The sequence below is a fragment of the Phoenix dactylifera genome, chromosome 4 (assembly GCF_009389715.1).
Source record: "Phoenix dactylifera cultivar Barhee BC4 chromosome 4, palm_55x_up_171113_PBpolish2nd_filt_p, whole genome shotgun sequence".
NCBI classification, from domain to species: Eukaryota; Viridiplantae; Streptophyta; class Magnoliopsida; order Arecales; family Arecaceae; genus Phoenix; species Phoenix dactylifera.
In genome coordinates this window covers 24,334,155-24,354,440 of record NC_052395.1, presented here as the reverse complement: position 1 = coordinate 24,354,440, position 20,286 = coordinate 24,334,155, and the positions used below count along the sequence as shown (strand labels likewise).

The following is a 20,286-nucleotide window of genomic DNA, read 5'->3' as shown; positions in this document are numbered from 1 at the left end:
GCATCTCAACTAAGTTTTCTGAAGGCCAAATTTGTGATAGACACCGTATAGACAAACATGCTCGCATTTTTATGCGCTTTCTGATGCAGTTGAAGCTGTGTGAGAGAGAACAAAAATGAGAGTCGGAGTGGAGATTCTAACAGGGAGGTTCTTCTATGTGGAGATTGAGGAGGATGCAACGGTTGGAAGCCTTAAGAAAGCTATCGCAAGGAAGGAGAGCTTCCAGGAGAACAGGCTAATTTTGATGCTCAGCAATGGCCGTCTGATGAAGGATGATCAACGTGCCCTAGCTGACTATGAAGTCCTTGACGGGTCCATTATCTATCTTTTCTTCACATCCGCTGGAAATCCCAATTGGCTCACCTACTTCGAAGATTTTGTCACTTTTTTTGTAAGGGAATGTTGAAAACCTATTCTGCTTCTTATGTTTCCTCCAAATACAAGCTTAATGTTGAACAATATATGAGAGTGCAATGATCCAATAGATGTCCGGCTTGTCTCATATTGTTGAAGATCCATACAGTAGTTTTTTTTTTTCTGAGTTCATGGGCCAATGTGCGTATTTGTGGATCCAAGAGATTTCTTAGATTCTTTAGTGTTTGATATATGTTTGTCGTCCAAAAATGGCTCGCAAGGCATAATCATCGATCCTCTTCTAAATGTTTAAATTGCTGTGAATTTTTCTTTCCGAGCAGGGTAAAGGACATTTGCTCAAACTTATGCGTTGCACGAATGCAGAATTATTTGAACAATGATTATAAAATTATCTGTTGACTAAATTTATTATTATTAAAGTAATTTTAACGGATACCACAAAGGGCATTTGCTTTTGTTACTGCCTTTGCGTTGAGCATCAAACAACAGATAGACATTCTACCAAATATATGTAATATTATGATGCGAGAGTTCGAAAGCAAAATTGCACCGCCGAACAACTCCACCGCGGGGGCCAAGGCGGCCGGCGAACAATCTCAGGCTCCGGCTCTGACGGCGGCGGACATGGTTGGCCGGGTTGAGACCGGTGCAGGAGGGAATGGGGGTAATGGTGCCCAGGGAACAGTAGCCTGCCCACCGTAATAGTAACCATGCCGCATGCGCCAATATCCGTGCCGGGCTGTGAATAACACCACTACTCAGCATAAAGGGCTTGTTAACCTTCTGAAGGAAGTTTTGAAAGGGGGGCACCAGATGGCTGTGGAGGAGCTTGGGACATCAACCAATCAGGGGGAGCAGAGGCCTATCGAGGGGGCCCTTGATGACACCCAGGAAGCCCAATGAAGATTCTTCTATGGAACTGCTGGGGGGCGGGGAGCCTTCTTTTGCTCCGGCTTTTCGAAGGTTAATGCAGATTCATAATCCTGAGATTTGCATGCTCTTTGAGATGCGCCTGTCCGGAAGGGATTTACAACGTGCTAAGCGGGCCTTCCTGCATTTTTGGGGATTCTATGCAGTGGAGTCCTGAAGGCTTTTAGGTGGGATAATTGCAGCTTGGAGGACGAGTTTCTGTCATTTGGATATCTTTAATGTATGAGAGCAACAAGTGGTTATGGTGATCACTGAAGGCAATGGCAGTCCGTGGATCTTAGATGTTGCGTATGCCAATATAAACTTTAGGGAGAGAAGAATTTTATAGGAAGAGGTAGCCAAGCTGGCACAAGAGGAGCATCCATTACTGGTGGTCGGAGACTTCAATTGCATTGACGAGCCGCAAGAGAAAATTGGGGGAAAGGCCTTCACCAACAAAAAGGAGGTGAAGAAAGTTCAGGAGTTCATCATGACTAATGGCTTGATTGATCTTGGGTTTGATAGTCCAAGATTCACATGGTGCAACAACCGGCAGGAACAAGCTAGAGTCTAGAAGTGCATTGATAGAGTATTCACCATGATGAGGTGGATGCAGAGCTTTCCGGATTACCGGGTGACCCACTTGCTCTGGATTGCATTAGATAATTGCCTGATCTTGGTGAGTTCTTCTCCTGTTCCCTATCATTGTCCTTTTAGATTTGAGAAAATCTGGCTATCCTACCCCCAGTCTTGGGAGGTGGTCTGCGAGGCATGGCGGGTGCCAACCCAAGGTAGTGCTATGTACAGGATGTCTCGTAAGCTGGAGATAACCAAGCGGCGATAGTGCCGGTAGAATAAGAAGGAGGCGAGCAATATCTTTAGGAGAGTGGAAGCAGCAGAACAGGCTATCAATAGACTGCAGGTATAGGAGTTATAGAGAGGGGCTGACGACCGAAGAGCTAGAGGAGCTAAAATCTCACTTATCCACCCATGATGCACTTCTTCACCAGCAAGAGATATTTTGGAGGCAGAAGTCTTGGATTTGGTGGATTAGAGAAAGGAACCGCAACACCATATTTTTCCACCAGTCGACTATCATTAGAAGACAGATAAGCCGAATCAGGAGCATTAGGGGTCCCGATGGCCAGATGACTGAGGACTCGGACAAGATCAGGAGAGTACTGATGCAGTTCTTCAGGTCCAGATGGACAAAGCAGGTGGACAGCAAGGGCCCATCCCCATGCCGACGTCGACTGCTAGGGTCACTGAGGAGGAGAATGTAGCGCTGATTAGGCCGGTGTTCATGAAGGAGATTCGGGCAGCTGTGGTCATTGGGAGAGAACAAAGCCTCAGGTCCAGATGGTTTTCCACCTTTATTCTTTAGAAGATACTGGGTGTTGATTAGACAGGATGTGGTAGAGACCATACAACAGTTTTTCAGTTTGGCAGCTCTACCAGCAGATTGAAAGAGAACCTTCATCGTTTTGATTCCAAAAAGGCAGGATGCCACAGAGCCAGCACATTACTGACCGATCAATCTTTGTACTACCTTATATAAGGTGATAGCGAAGGCGATGGCCGATAGGTTGAGGGGCTTACTATCGGATTGATCAGCCTAGAGTGGGGGCTTTTGTAGGAATCTCAAACAATGTTCTTATTGTCCGTGAGTTCATGTCTGATCTACTGAGAGCCCCATGTCGAAGGATCCTGATGAGTATCAAACTAGACATGGAGCAAGCCTATGATAGGATGAGTTGGGAGTTCCTGAGGAGTTTGCTTCAGAGTATTGGCTTTCACGAGGAGTGGATTGGATGGATTCTGGGCTGTGTGGGCAATCCGTCTTTCGCCATCCTAGTGAACGACTCGCCCACATAGTTCTTCGAGTCCTTGATTGGTCTCCATCAGGGTTGCCCACTGTCCCTTTTTGTTCATCCTATGTTTGAATGCATTATCTAGAGCTCTTCGGCGGGCTACGGAGTCACAGGATCTAGAGGCATATCGACCGGTGCTGACATCTATTCAGAATTGCACCTCTTATTTGCTGATGACTATAACTGTTGGTCCATGCGATGAGCCAGGCGGCAAGGGTGATACGAGGCATTTTGGAGGATTATTATGCCGCATTGGGTCAGTGTATTAAAATAGCTAAATCGGCTATCTGCTTCAGTTCAAAGACCAAGTCGCAGGTGAAGGCCTCCATTAAAGAAATTTTGGAGGTTGATATGCAGGAGGGCCCGATGAGGTACCTAAGGATCCCTATCACAGGGCGTCGCCTCCGTTGGATGGAGTGTTCCGATATTTAGGTGAGTATCAGACATAGGGTGGAGAGTTGGCAGGCGGGTGCTCTCTCCATGATGGGCAGGGTCACCTTGGGTGCAGTCGGTTTTGAGTTCAATACTGGTGTACCTGCTAGCAAAAACCCCGGTACCACTATCATTACTACAGACACTTGAGCAGTTATTCAGAAACTTTATATGGGGCAGGCGAGAGGGCCATAAAAGAGTCCATTTGGTGGCTTGGGAGGTGCTATGCCAGGCCCCCAGGCAGGGAGGATTGGGGATCCAGTCACTAGTGGCGAGGCGGGAGGTTTTAGCTATGCGGCATGCTGCAAGGCTTATTTTGGAGCAGGATGATCTTTGGAGTGCCCTGATGTGAGCCAAGTATAGAGTGCACACGATGACGGCGAGTTTTCAGGTGGGATGCCAATGTTGCTTCTTATGGCGGGAGATCTGCTCACATGCCTCGATTGTGTTTGATGCGATCAAGTGGGCTATCGAAGATGGACAGTTTATTGACATTTTGGAGGATAGATGGTTGATAGAGCTACTTCTTAGTCGGATGCCGATGACGGTGGACGCGGCTAGGCTAGTCGGTTCCAGGGTGTATGACCTGTTTATACCAGAAGAGGGTCGATGGGATGAGGTGCGGATCAGGGAGGCATTCGGAGAGCAGTTGGTGGAGCGAATCCCATCCATCCCAATCCCTCTTGGTGATTTGACGAATAGATTGATTTGGGCGGCCACAAGGAGGGCCAGACGGATTGACGCAGGATGGATTTAGAGGATGCAGGTCCACCCCCGGGTGGCCTTGTTCATCTGGAAGGTGGCCTGAAAATGTCTACCAACCAGAAGCATGCTGGCCAGGAGGGGGTTAGGATTCCCTCGATGTGTGTGAATTGCCCTGATGAGGTGGAGACCGCCTGTCATGTACTACTGTTCTGCCCTCGGCCTGTGCAAATATAGAGAAGGGCCTCGATTTCGCTACTACCGAGGTCACTTGAGTCAGTTGAGGACCTGTTACGGCATATGAGGTTAGCCATGCGGTCAATAGGTACTGCTGAATGGGGTATTGCCTGTGCCTATTTGGTATATCATATCTGACTGGATAGAAATGATAGGCTCTTCGAGAACGGGAGGGTACCCCCTGAGGTCTATTGTGGAAAGAGCTATATGTCAGGCTATTGAAGTCACAGAGGTTATAGTGGCGACTTCATCCGGGCTGGCTAGAAAAATCTGGGACCCCCACTCTATTGCTACAGCACCCAAGTTTATCCCTTGTTTCATGGGAGCCCTCCTCCCTTGGCCAATTCAAGGTGAACTTTGATGGTAGCTTGCCTGATAGTGGTGGTGGAACTGGAGCTGCATTCGTGATCAGAAATCAGGCATCCAGATTGGTTGCTGCTAGGGGGCATCGCTCCTTCAAGGTTTCAGTATTAGGGGTGCAGCTCCAGGCTGCGTGGTAGGATATCTCTTATGCGAGACGGGTGCTAGGGGCGAGACACATCATTCTGGAGGGAGACTCGGCGGTGGTGGTGCAGTGGATTCTACAGAGAGAGCGGAGGAGAGAAGAGCACCCGCTCCTTGGCGTCATCTGATGGTTGGTGAGAGAGTGTATACCTTTCAGGCCATCCATGTGTACCGGAAGGTAAACAGGACAGCTAACTAGATCACCACCTACGCCGCCCAGCACATTAGAGAGATTCTCTGGACACGGGAGTTGGATGTTTCTTTACCATTGAAGTCTTTTTTCTTTTGATAGTGTTGGCAATACTCATGCAAGATTAGCATAAATAGCCGATGTACCAAAAAAAAAACAAAAAAAAAAACAACTCCAGTATCCTCTAAATTCCCCATCTTTTTTCCATTAATGTGAAATCAACCATAGATTTTTCATTTCATTGCAACATTTGGCTCATGCGAGCTGCAATGTGCAAAGTATGTACACTTTCATAATTGCAATCTCTTGTGATCTTTCAAAATGGAAGCCCCTTCTTTTTCTTTGTAAACTAACAGAAGAACTTTCTCCATTAATATAATAATTTTTTAACGATAAATCACAGTATGTTCTTTAATTTATATCGTGGTTTCTACCATAACAAAGTTATTTACGTCTAAGTCAATCATCCACTGCAACAAGAGCTTGATACGGATTGTAAGAAACCAATATAGTTTTTTTTTTTTTTTTTTCTTCCGACAGAAGAATCCTTCATGGCTTATAGCATCCCAGTTGGCCCAGAGTCATAGAAAGCTTCAGCCCATCAGATCAGCTTTATGTCCTCTGAACATGATAGAGATCTTAATTTATGCTAATTGTATCTGGTTTTGAACCATGACCGGGCAAAAACTTAACAGATAACGGAGAAAACATATCTTAATCTCTCATTACTCCGAATGGAGGCAGCTTTAAGCGTGCAAAGCATGCCAAGAACCCCCCCTCTCTCAACCACTATGATTCACACGATTAACCGAACTTTTTGAAGCCAACACAAGACTCCTGAGGCAGCATGTTCTCTGAAAAATTAAAACTTGCAAAACAAAAAACAAGCATTTTGCCGTACAGCCACTTTTTAGTGCAATACTTCGTTGATAAGGTCTCCGACAGCTTTGCAAAACCTTAAAAGGTGATCAAGAAGCAATATGGGACCCTGACGCTCTATGCACACCATCATTATTTATCAAGAGACTTCATAGTGAGCTACCGACGAATGCTTCATAGTTGTTACATGTCGTTTCATCACCCAGTTCTATGAATATGGTATGACGAGAAAACAAATTTGTTTACCATCCCAACCTACAAATCCTGAGTCATACAGCTAGCTGATAACTGCCTTCGATGGCTGAAGCTGAAGAAGTGTTACCATCACTTGCTCCGCATTCATGACTCCTAGGAATTGGGGTAGGAGAGTTGTCCTTTGGTATCATTCCTCCCTAGTGTAACAAAAGAAAACGGGGGAAAGATGAGCATCTGAATTTAATAAAAAAACTTATTTCAGTAAACAGAGACTTGCAACAATATATTGTCAAAAATAAAACCAATTCAAGTTTAACTTATGACCTGCTCATTTTACTACAAAAGAAGGTTAGCTTCTGAACCTGCTTGTCATTTCCACATGAACCAAGACTACGATCATAAATGTGCATCTTTAGCGGGAAAAAAAATGCAGGGGTCAAGCATCTTCATTTGCATACAGCTCAACATGATGTGGCCAAACTTGACCATACACATCTTTCTCAAAATATTGCCTATCCCAGGACCAGGGGATATCTGGATAGATGCAACAGTAAACACAACGAAAACTTACTTTTCTGTACCACAGAAATATAGCTACGTAAAACTAAAAAGCAGAGATTAGCTGCTGCTTGTCATTGCCCAACCTTCAGAGGTGTATGGTTGCGGCGGGAGCTGATATGGCACAGGCAGTCGGATCACCTCTGAAGACGAGTCTATTCCATTATTTCCTTTCCGGCAGAGAGTCACCAGCTTTGTTTTGCACACCTCAGTGTCACTAAATGACTTGCATTCTCCCTGAATGAACAAGAAAATGGTGGTGTTCACAGAGAGTTAACAAAGGAGCATGACAACATTTCCAGAGTAAGCTGGAAGCATGGCACACCAGCTCTGTTGGCAATACCTGATTTAAGATCAGGTTCTCCGTGCATGAGAATTCAGAACCACGGTCCTGAATGGTGGATGGCAAGAACAGAACCCCCAACTGCAAAGATTGAGATAAATATGATCTTTAATACAGAATTAGATGGTAAAGATGAAGCAGGAAAAGTGTTTTTTCTTATTTGAAGGGAGGAAAAAACACCAGCTTGTGTAACATTGAATTTGAAAACACATAAAGTTCATCTATAGTTTCTTATTTTCATGACAAAACAGAACAGACAGAACCCAATGCGTATGAAGCTTTTTTTTGTGTGGATAACAGTAGGAATTATTAAAACAATAAAATATAAAATTATTTAAAATAAATAAAATATATGAATAGCATAATTTAGAAAATTAGATTATATAAAATTTTGAATTATAATTACGTTATTTAACAAGAATCTTATGCATCCAATATTTTTTCTCAAAATAAGAATAGTATTCCTTATATTTGTCAAAAAACAGCCTGTGCTTGGTATATCTGTCACATTTCCTGTTTAAATTTAAAAATATAAAATGGAAATTCTATTTCTATTTTTTCCTGGATTTATGGAAACAAGCATTTTTCTTAGTCATACTATCTCCATGCATAGAAATTGGAAAAAATATAGACTCACTCCGTGCTTTCGAAACATCGAACCAGATCGGCCTTGCTGTTGCAGGACAATCAGTTGCAAGAGCCTTTACAAATTCATAGAGATATCCAAAATAGAGGTAGTAGCAAAAATCCTTTGTCAACTTCGTAAAAAATCATGCAAATCCTCTTCAAGCAACTAATAATCTTAATATTCTTGTTTGCTCACTGAACTCCAATCAGAACAGAGTGATCTAGATAACACATACATCTAGTAACTACGAAAGATTGTTGATTGGAAACCTTTAGGAGCTCACTCTTCATCTGCTACAAAACCAGATTCTTTGATTTTTCACTACAGACAATGGGACAAAGTGTATGCACCGATATAAGAACCAGAGCACCTCAGCATGGTCCTCTACCATCTCATGGAACACCTCCCTGCCCGTCTAATGGCCCCAACCCCTCCAACCTCCAGCACACCTTTGTTTGCTCCTCTGTTCTCACCTCCAACTCCACTCCTCTCCTCCAAGAGCAATCCCCAACAACAGTCTCTCCCCCAGTGCCCCCATCAGCTCCCCCCTCCCTCTCTCCTCCAATCCATCAGCAAATGTGCCCTCCTCCCTCTTCCTTCGGTGCCATCACAATCCAAACTTGCAACCCTACCATCACCACCATCCCAAGAAGCATAGACAATTTAGATCGCATGCCTTGTCTATATCAGATACATACCGGATACCAATACTCATGCAATACTTCTAGGATACATGCTCGATACTTATGTTAAGTATCTTATTTTTCAAAATCAAATGGATACTTTCCAATTATACTCCAGATACCCTCGAGAAACTTTCAAGAATGAGGGAGATGTTTTTTCTTTCTCCTTTTCCTATAAAAGTTAAATTTTTTAATGATGAATGGTTGATTTAGGAGTTTGTGATGTTGATACTAAAGTATAGAATATGGATTGGGGCCTATGGATTTGAATGATGATGAATTAGTGGAAGTTGATGTTTAATGTATGAAAGATGGATGCATTGGTGCATCCATACTCTATATCCGTGTCCATGCTTCCTGGCCGCTAACCATGACAGCTCGACCAAACAATTTGGCCCCCTGTCCCCCTACGAGCAGTGCATCAGACTTGAAGGTGAAAGAACTTGGAGAGGGCACCCTAGACATTGTTGAGCAGGCATCGCCGAGAGGAACGTAATGGTGATGAGGGAGCTAGGCGTGGAGAATAATATAGATATGGCAAAGGAGCAAGTGTTCAATGCGAGAGAAAGATGAGAAAGATGAGAAAGATGAGCAGGTGTCCCCTTTAACCCCAACTACTAGACCAATATACCCCTAAGCCATTGAGACCACTTACTCAAAAATTTTACAAAAACCAATGCCACCCGTGTGCAGTGTTTTAAGTGTACTCACATGTCAGACACAGCAGTCCCTAAAAATCTAGGCACATGGACCTGGTGCATACAAACATACATACATACATATAGGCGTGCATGCATGGTCACCTACCTATACACCATTTTTTTGATACTTATCCAAAAGAGAGATTAGAAAGGAGAGGAGAGAAATGTTGTCCAAGACAGTAGACCAATCATGACAATGTGAGTAATCTAAAATTCACAGCACATTTAACATCACTTACAATGTATGGAATTACTTAACTTGTTAAATAACCATGATAACTTTATATTGAAAACATAATGACTCTTCGATTAGCGTATAAAACACTTGAAACTAAGAAACCCTTGAATGACACTCCAATAAAAAGGTAACCAAGTGTATGCACTTTCCGGCTAATTTTAGCAGAACACATCAAAGTGAAATATCCAACATTGCCATGTCCTATCCTGCCGTCCAAGTATCTAGAAGTGGCAACACTTTTGGAAACCTAAAAAATGGAGTTTTCCACTAAAATGGAATGTCCCTCAAAAAGATATTCAGGAGATAATTTGCAAAGTTTATACTTAATTTTTGGTCTAATGACAATGTAAATATCCTAGTGGTAGTGTCGACAAGATTTGAGATATAGGGTAACCAGACACTTGTTAAAAAAAAATTACTTTTCCTCTAAGTATTTATAAAGTAAACAAGACCTCCTAAGGTTCACAATTTACAAAATCATATTTTAAAGAAATGAAGGATGACGAAACACATTTACATAAATTTGGCCCCATGATTTGTTTCCGCAAAACCACCAAAACAAGTCCTAGTTTCAAGTACAAAAAAGAGATTAGCCAATAAGCTCTTGTAAGCTATGTCTATTTCCACTGACTAGGGTGTGCAAAAAATTGGCCAAATCGTAAACCCGATTTGAATAGGTCTCTTCGGTTCGGTTTATATTGATTTTTTTCTATATTCAATTTGGTGTCAATTTGAGGAAGGCTTGATTGAAAAAATTCAATTCAATTTCAGTTTGGATTTTCAAAAAATCAATTCAAACTGACCCGACCGGACCTGACCCATATGCATGCGTATATATATAATTCAATTTTATTTTATTTTATATTTTCTCTTATATATAAAATGGAATTTTTATGTTTACACTAAGTCTAGCCCATTTAGCCCAGTCCATTGAATATCAACCCTATATAATATAGAATTTCTATGTTTAGACTTAGCCTAGCCTATTTAGCCCCAACCATTGAATATCAACCATATAAATTGAAACAAACCAAACCAAATTTCTTGGGCTGGCTTTCAATCGGTTTTTTAAATGGTCGGTTCGGTTTTGGTTTTGGTTTTAGTAAACTAGTTTAAATCGGTTCAATTTTTGGTTTATCTCCAAACTGATCTGACCAGACCCGTGCACACCCTCGGCCACTGATAAAACATTGTAACAAACTATAAATGCACTATACCTTATGTTTTTATTAGGAATTTTTTTCATCTAAAATAAGAATGTATCGAATTATTAGGAGTTAGGAAAGCATGCACTTGAGTGCATTTACCCAAATGCTTCTTGGTGGAAATCAATAATGCACCTCTCAAGTGAAAATCGACATGATGGATCATGAACTGTGGTGCATAAAATGCCCAGATGCTAAAATCATTTATTTTAGAGGTATCTTGCCTATGCATCAAGCGACCACAAAATGAACAGTATCAATATTTCTAATGAGCTAAAGCAAATTATACACTACATACTTGCAAATCTTAACCATTGATGTTGATATAAATACTTTAAAACATATGCGGATCAAATTTCAAATGATTTGGATACTTCTAGACTATAGATCAAATGAAGACATGGCATTATACCATTAAATTTGTTTATTTTTCATCGATTTGATAAATGGGTAAAAGATCTCGAAACTGCATGATTTTTTTTTCTAGGCATTTTATGCACCACAAGTCATATTTAACGGTGTTGATTTTTATTTTGAAAGGTCTATTATTGATTTCCACCGTGAAGCATTTGGGGCCAAACACACTAAAGTGGATCCTATCCTGATTTTATTAGAAGCAAACTCTTAATGATAGTCTTCCAATTTTTAAACCTTAACTAGATTTAAAACCAATTAATGGAGTGATTAAATCTTCTCTTTGGCCGTGAACCAAACATTAGAGGTCAACACTGATCCGCCTAGACCTCCACTCATAGATTAAGCTGGACTCTAGTCCAATTATCGACCTAAGTACAACACACTAAATTTATTTACAAATCTCTAAGACAAATAGAAAAAAGAAAAAGAGGTTTTATTTCAACTAAAATCTGAAGAATTAATATATCTATCTTCATCCAGAAATTTAAGACAACCTACAGCAGATGTTCACAAAATCCTGAATGTAATAGAAGAGGAAGAAGAAAAAGGAGAAGACATCTAATTTCTAAGCCAAGAATTACATAACTTCAAAATGAAAGATTTTTTTGACTAAGTTTCAATTCAAATATTCAAGCAAAAAGGTTTAAAAGGAAAAATAGGATAAGCAATGCAAAACTAGGATTACAAACTCGAACAATAAAGCATCTGTGCAACTAACAACATTCCAGTGTGACAAAGTATAGTTTACCTATATATCAGACATATAAGAACATCGTGGTACTGTTTTACTGGTTTTGACATGCTTTTCTTGGTGCTGATTTTATTGAAATGACAAACTAATGAAGTTGCAGCATACTGCAGGACCCAAAAGACACAATATGTAACAAGAAACTTATGGAGTACTTAGAGTTAAAAGCCTACCTCGTAAGAACGTATCATTAGTTGGGAACTGTTCTTCTGTAATGCACCCCAAGCAGCTTTGCTTAGATTGGCTGAAGTAAGCAGAAACCATCTGTTGAGAGGAAACGAAAATGATCGCACTGAAACACTAGAAACAACAACAATAACAATAATAACCACTATCTCAACAGAACATGATTAAAAATGCTTAAAATTAAAAGCAAATCCAGTTATGCACAATCTAAATGGTTAGAGGATAAAGATGAAGCCTTACGCAAGATTCTGACCATTATAACGAGTGTAGGTTTTTATATGAGGCATTGCACGACTGTAACATCAAAAGACAAATGATCATCAGCATGATATCAGCAATTTCACTTACAAAATGAGGATAAAGAAAGAATGTGTGATTTGTTCAGTAAAGAAAGAATGTGTGATATGTTCAGTAAAGAAAGAATGTGTGATTTGTTCAGATAGAGCAGCAAACTATACTAATCAAGATTAAAACCTTTTATGAAAGAATTAGCCAAACAACATAAAGGAATTAATAATCTTACCAAAAACATTATTTGCTCTTACTCAACTTTTTTACTTCCTGACTACACCATCAACAAATATCTGAGCTAAACTGAATAGCATTTTCAACAGAATTAAGGTAATGCATCTGATTCAAATTTACCCATCAACAAAATTGTAATGGATGAGGATAACGTGACTATAATTTCTCCTTGAACTTGGAACAAGAATAGAAGTGATAGTTGTGTTATAAAACATTCAGTGCAAGGAGCAAATGGGAAGCATTGTAAGTCATATTAATCAATTAGGTATGCATGCATATTCTTTTGGTCACTTATTGGGTTACCATGTTACATCAAGGCTTCCTTTGCTTGCACAATAAGGCACAATGAAGGGGAATAAAGCCCCTTTTCTCAATTATTTCACTTTAACCCACCAAATTCTAGAAATGAACCCCACATATTTTGGAGGCAAAATTTATTTTGAAGAATAAGTAGGGTTGCTTTTTTCACTTAACCTGGAATAAAACACTCCAACATGTGTAATGGAGCAGTTTATTCCGGAGTAAAGTGGGTTAGGAGTAAGCTAACCCATCTATTCTAAGCTAACGTACTCCACAACCAAACAGAGACAAACAATCATTTCAACCCATCCAACACATGACACTCGATATTAATGATATGAGAACACCTTTCCAAGGACTACCTTTGAAAAGCTAAAAAATTTAGTACAGTAGATAGGCTCACTTTTAAGTTTTAACAAATTTCGCTGTGTTATGTGGCCAACTTGCCAGAACCCAACACATAAATACCCATAGGAAATGACATTGCCAAACTATTTTTGTATTAAGGTCATCAAAATAAGGCTATTGAAGATTCGTAAGTAGCTAAAAAAGATTTCTTGGATCCTAAGATTCCTTGAGGCCATTGAGTCAGCTTCCAATGCCTATGCTTGGACCAAAAGTGGCAACTTAAACTCCTAACATTTCAGCCACTTACTAATGGAAGTATTTCCATTTTCTGCCACAAAATTTTTATCAAGGCTCGTACCAAATCATTTTCAACACAAATTTCATAGTCTCCCTGTAATGATGCTTCTATCACCCTCTACATCAATTTTCGAACATTAAAACTAAAGGACAAGTTTTCCGACCCCCAAACATTCACTCGAACTTTTTATGTAGGTTAATGGGATTTTTTTGCAGGGTTTCTTTCCCCTTTTAGGATGTACATTGACATTCCTTGTCCTCCAAACTCTGTCCACTAATCAAATCTAGGGATCCAGCCCCAGGGATATATTTTACTTTACCCTGATGTTGAGCCCTGAGCATTCTTTTCCTTCCTCCTGTCTTCTCCCTTATTTCTCTTCTTTCTTTTCTCTTTCCTTCGGCCAGTGGAAGAATGCTGGTGGGCTGTTGGCAGCAGAAAAACACTCTTCCTTCAACCACCAAGACCAAAGTGAGCAAGGGGAGTAAAAGCAGAGAAAAGGTGGGAAAACAGAGAGAGGATGGGTGGGGGACAGTTGCAAGGAACAGGGCAATGCCATTCATGGTGCAGCTGGAGCTTTGCAGTATCCCTCTTCTCTGCCTTTGGTGGGAAAAGGTAAACAGTAAAAAAAGAATTGGGAAAAGAGCGAGAGAAGACAATAGAATAAAAGAAAGAAAAGGCAAGATACAAGTTAGCAGCAGGGAGAGGCAGCACCAGTGGTGGTGCAGCATCAGTATCTTTCTTCTTCCTTGTCTATTTCCTCTTTCTCATCCTCTCTTCTCGTCTCCTTTTCACCCTCTCCTGCCCTCTTTTTTTCAGCTACAACTCAATTCCTAGAGCCCTCAAACCACCCAGTGTGTATACACAAAAATCAAACTAGTCTTAACTCCTAACAAAGCCCTACCTAACCCAATTTAATTAAAAACAAATCCAGCCTGCTTTAGGCCTAAAGTCCCCGCTTTGCCTCGGCCATATAGTTAATCCCATGGTGGATTTGGGCCCAACATGGTGCCTCCTATGGATCCAAATGCCATATTAGGCCACTATGGGCCATGGTATGGTGACAAGAGCTCAAAAACACATGGCCAAGTTCACCAACATTGTGAGTGCTGCATACCAACACCTTAAAATACTTCTCTAGAGGCTGATCATCAATCATCACTGTTCAGGTATTAATCTCATGCTCCAGAAGTACACAGGTTTTGGTATTAATTTCATGTTCCAGAAGCATTCAGGTTTTAGTACTAATATCATGCTCCAGAATACCAAGCACATTAAAACATCAGCAAGATAGTCGGCCTTTAGCATTTCTCTGCTTCATAAAGCTACTCAAACTCCTAACATTCAAAGTGATTTAACTTGATCAATCACCAAGAGAAAAATTGCCCCTCTAAACCTTCAAAGATCTACTTAATCTTATAATTAGGAAAGGTACGAAGTACGAACTATAATTCAATTCCTTCCATGCCAGGCTCCATATAATTATATTGTTTTTATAATTATATGAAACTCCTATTTATCATGACATGAACTCAATGAATACAAGATGGATTCTCCACCTACCCTCACTTCAGGTCCTCCTAGGTTTTAATATGACATCGCTAGAAATTACCTCTTGTCTAGCTTTTTCTAATCAACATAACTTGAGAACTCCACCTGGTTAGCTAAAGTGGTTGATAACAGAACCATCTCAACTTCGTTACCAAACTTACGTTATCAGCACCAAAAATTTGAAACCTGGTCATATGGAGAGCATATTGGTCATGTACCAGGATCTGCAAGGAATGGCATGCTCCCATATACTCATAGTTCACAGGCATAGATGATACAACCATGTTGATATGACATGCAATATGGAGAGGTAGAGCATGCAGCACATGATGACACAGTTGGCATTTCCAACCTTCACCACCACACAACCTTAAGTTTCCAATTCCTTGAGATACAAAACTTTCTAGAACTCAGAATCTCATTTTTCCCTCCTTTTGCCAGGGCATTGCCAACACACTGAACCGACAATAATTCACTATAGCCTCCTCCATTGTCTTTCTATCAACCCTCTTTATCTTTTCTGATAATTGCACGAACACAAAACTGCATTCCAAATTTTCCTAATTTGCATTAAATCAGCTTTTATTTCTTTTAATACCCATAAACTAGTATTAGTCCGTCATCCTCATTCATTTGAAAGGAGACATACAACATAGAAAATTTATTATCAAGGTAACCAAAACTTATTCAAGTTCAACAAATGTCCTTGAATCTACTAAATCTCCATATTCCTCGAGTTTTCATACACAGACCTGCATGATATAAGCAAGAAGGTACTTAGCATCAACTTCATGCAAACACTGGAAAATTATGACTCTACTGAAGTCAGAATATCCAGGACTCATGGAACTTTAGTGACACCATAAATTTTGCTCAAAGTGATGTTAGTTCACCATAAAAATAAATTACCAAAAGGATTTTTTTTCTATGCTATTTTTGTGCACCATGAAACAAAGAAAAGCTAAAGGCCAGCATTGGTCAAATCCTATGTCTTCCTAGTGAAGCTAATGATCAATAACTTTTAAACTTGTTTCATATAAAAGCTTTCCAGCAAGCACAAACCTTATTAGAAATGTCATCATGCTTTATCAACCAGCATTAAATTGCTCTAAAGTGACAAATGCAATTTCTTCTTCCCTTCCAAACTAGTCAGTACTTCAACCATAATTAAATTCAATTTAGGACCATGCCCACCTAACATCAAAACCTCACTTTAAAGGGCCGGAAGATTTACTTCACAATTTGCCAAGCCACATTCCTCAAATCTACAGCAGTCTGACTAGCAGGCAATCTGTCCCCCCCACTAGCAGTTAGCCTAAAGCTTGAACAAATCTTAATTGTCTTTCTCTACTGGTAAAAAATTTGCCTTTGACAACATTATTTTTCTTGATTTCAAGTTGACTAGTCAGAAGTAACTCCTAACACCTTACCAAATGGGGAAGCTTTAACATTGTGACCTGTTACAAACTTAATAATGGCCTTCTATGTATTTTTTTTGAACAAATGTGAAGGTCCTCTAGATTTTAGGAAAAACACTCAGCATCATTTTGTCATATGATACAAAATATTGATCAAGCTGTGTGAAACTGTACAAATAACTCATTCTGAAGGTGCAGGCGCGTAGCATCCTACCATAATGAAAAGTTGAGAAAAAAAACCTTGAAATTGTACTCGTAGGTTCATAAACTAGGATGAAATTATATAATAGCAAGAAGAAATAGTTAAGCAAAGGGAAGAAAAACAGGCCTTCCATAATTTAAAAATTATAATCCAATAATTTCATCAAATCTTTAATGAATAAAGGGTATACCACCGGCCTACATGGTTTGCCTTCCATCTAGCCCAATATTTTTTCAGAAAGTCCTTTTCTACATTCTTTTGTGGGCTTGGAATTGCATTACCAGCTGCATAACCCTGAAACATTATGCAACACGTTAAAGAAATTAGAGATCAAAGCGAGCGAAGATGGATAAGTAACGGAACAACCTAGTAAGATTTAAGTATTTGACAGGCCAGAACTCAGGAAGTTCTAACCTCGTGCTAACTATGAAACGAATAGGACTGGTGTATTAATACAATGAAAAATTTATATATTATGCAAATTAAGAGTTTATGAATTGATCTTTAAGAATAAGCTAAATATAACCACAAATGTCTAAGATCCAGCATGACATGAGTTACAAGAGTAGAGCATCAACATATACATGTAATTCTTTCCCCATATGCAGGCATTAACCCTCACACCCATATGCAACATAACAAAGCCAAATCCATGCTATATAAAGTAGCAAAATTGCCATATTCCATAAACGTGGTCCTTACTGGCCATGATATTTGGGTTAAATCCGCAAATCATGATATATGCAGCTGAATCCCGCATCTTATCAATGCATAATCTGACACCATATGTGCATGGAGATATAGCAACCATAAAGCTGCTCTTAGACTATAACCATCATTGGGGATGTAAGTTTGGGCATAATACATATGTCCAATATCAGTCATACATTTAAGCATGAAGTCCAAGAATACTTTTATATTAAATTCACTTATGCAACCTGTGTACCAGAACCAGGGCCTTCAAGATGTACTTCATGCACAGACATACAAAATCATTACATTAGAACCTAGCATAGCATAGTCATGCAATTAAATACATGTTTGATCATATTCAACAAACCAAATTTACACATAAAGTCTATTTCCTGCCCAAGTCGAAGGGCAAGAGCAGAATTTGTTGTTATCAACCAGGTTTTTGTAACTATTTCACCCATCCAACAAATCAGCAGACTGAGTTCGACCAGCTCTGCAGTAACTGGAATAAGAAGTCCACCACCAAACATAAAAAAGAAAAAACATCACCTAGTTATGATCCCAACAAGCCAGGACCCTAGAAGGGGCAAACTAGGCAAGGACCTAATCTTTAGCAGTTTTTTGCACAAAAAGTAGCTGTCCTAGGACTCGAATCCATGCCATTGTGCTTGTCAGCCTAAGCCTTTTACCACTGCACAAAGCAATGACCCCTTCCACCACCAAACATAACGAGGAATAATTGAAGAGAACTAATGATGCCTTCAAGTTTACACTTAGTTTCAGAAGAAACAACCAAAACCTGTATAAGGATGACTTTGGATTATGGTTGGAAGGCTTTTAGAATTATCACTCAAACCTAGTTCATTTTTAATCACCATTTATTGCTATGAACTGTTTTGCAAGAATCTTCAAATATGAAGTTAAATATATCGCAAGATACCTTTTTAGGGCCTATTTCGGAAATTCAGCAGGATAGGGCTGGATTTCCTATAGGAATCGAGCCTATTAGCCTATCCAGCCCCTTTTTTCTAAAGGCCCGTCTGTCCTCGGCCTAAATCCCATCTATAGGCCTGTTGGACTGCAGGATGAAAAAAAAAAGTCCTATTCCTCCCACGGGATTTGGGCTAGAGAGGGATTGCCTTACTTAAATAGATTGTGCAATCCATGATCCAATAGGAAATCCGGCACAATCCTACTAGATTTCCCAAACAGGCCCTTATTTGTTTCCTACTTTACTAGGAGGTCTACTGAAATTATCAAATCAGAGTGGCCGCAACTAGTTGAGCTCGTAATGTAATAGGGTGTTGGATGCCAGTAGGGTCAGAATCCCGGCCTCACCAAGACACACTTCTGTTTTAGAAAAAAAAGGACTAGATGCAACAACAACATTCCCTCCAGGCCCTTACGGATGATTGCTTGACTTTAATCTACAACCCCCCCCCCCCCCCCCCCCCCCCCCCCTCCTGCATCTGAGGGATCAGATGGGTGCAAGGACTTAGGAGTTAGGAAGAGCAAATCCTACATATCATTGTCAGACAGAAACTTTCATATTTTATCTATTTCTTTTCTTTTTCTGTTAATTTTTCTTCATATCCAATTCAAGCCAACCTATCCACAAACCTGAAATTCATCCACTCCAAAAACCTAACAGCAGCCCTACATTAGGACTGGCAAAACCCAGTCATCAATCAGGTCAGTCCAATATGTAGTAACAGCAAATATTATCAGCTGTTCACCAGAAAGTCCTCTTTAAAAACCTGTGCAACAAGCCTTAGTCGATCCTCGACAGCTACAGAACCTAAAATCTGAAGCTGCCCTTTCCTTCAAACCAGTTCAGTCTCAATTCCAGTCCAACCACAACAGATCTGATGTACTGTAAATCCCTAAACCCCTTCGGCCACCTATTAGGCCTTACAAGGCCTTCCCCATGTCCATACATCTTGTTCTGTATCATGTTTGGTTAAGCAGCAGAAAGACATAGATATGGAAGTTTTGTTGCTGAGTCTTACCAGGTGATCTGATGAGGACAGGCTCAGAAGATAATGTTGTAGCTTCAAACTCAAGATAACATCAATCAATGATTTCAAAGCTTCTAAGTTCTAACTTTTCTTCTAATACATCTCTGAACTTGTTAATTTTTGTATAATAAATTTTAATTGCTCATTTATGTCATCAGATGACTGTCGGTTTCATGTCCATGCCTTTCATATATATAGTTTTAATTTATGCATCCTAATCACTAGCTGATCTTTGCATTTGCTTGCATGTTGATTTCTTCAAATAGGATTGAGATTATATAATTTGCTTCTGCATTCAAGTAGGTTGTAAATGGCACTAGCTGCACCTTAACCCAATAAAAAAAGCTGTGCCAGCTTGAATTAAAAACCATATTTAAATTTTTCTCTTCCCAGACCAACTGGGACCCAAGTTTTTGAGCCTACTGTATTTGGTCAACCATTTTCAGTGGTACATTGCCAACCACCACCTCCTGTCTGGGAAATTTTGGTCATTTCTATCAAACAGAGCGACCTCCCATATCTCTTCTTCTTCATCTTCCTCTCTTCTCTCTTATGTTCTTCCATTTAGTAGTTTGATCGAGTTTCTTTGTCAATTTTCTTCCACTTTGTCGTCACCCTATGCTCAACTAAGGAGATACCGCTGTCACTTTGCTGCAGATATGAAGTATATTTGGATCCACCATCTAAGATTATTTACAAATGATATATGATCCTTTCTCCCTAGCAAAAGTAACATCAAATAATTCATCAGAATAGATCAAATAGCATCTATTATGGAGTGATTTGCATCAAGAATAATATTCAAAGAGAAAATTAAGGTTTCAAAGACAATAGGGGCAGCCTAATGCACAAGGCTCCCACTATTGTGTGGTTTGAATAGAATCAGATGCACACAGCCTTACCCCCGCATGAAGAGAGGCCATTTCTGCACTTCA

The 20,286-nt window shown here is 40.0% G+C and overlaps 1 protein-coding gene across 4 annotated transcripts in view; it reads right to left on the bottom strand.

Moving 5' to 3' along the window:
• Nucleotides 1-5,916: 5,916 nt before the first annotated feature.
• LOC103716828 (tyrosyl-DNA phosphodiesterase 1) overlaps nt 5,917-20,286 on the bottom strand; it is a 58,910-nt gene continuing 44,540 nt past the window's right edge. For 2 of the 4 annotated variants that reach the window (XM_039125920.1, XM_039125923.1), the window contains 7 exons: nt 16,831-16,934; nt 12,242-12,295; nt 11,989-12,115; nt 7,196-7,276; nt 6,939-7,089; nt 6,657-6,828; nt 5,917-6,491 (listed from right to left, as the gene is read on the bottom strand). In XM_039125920.1, the coding sequence (XP_038981848.1) occupies nt 6,731-6,828; nt 6,939-7,089; nt 7,196-7,276; nt 11,989-12,115; nt 12,242-12,295; nt 16,831-16,934 (615 nt within the window). In that variant the 3' untranslated portion in view covers nt 5,917-6,491; nt 6,657-6,730. Of the gene's footprint in view, nt 6,492-6,618; nt 6,829-6,938; nt 7,090-7,195; nt 7,277-11,988; nt 12,116-12,241; nt 12,296-16,830; nt 16,935-20,286 lie in introns of all 4 variants that reach the window. The other 2 variants (XM_039125921.1, XM_039125922.1) reach the window with 2 other exon arrangements.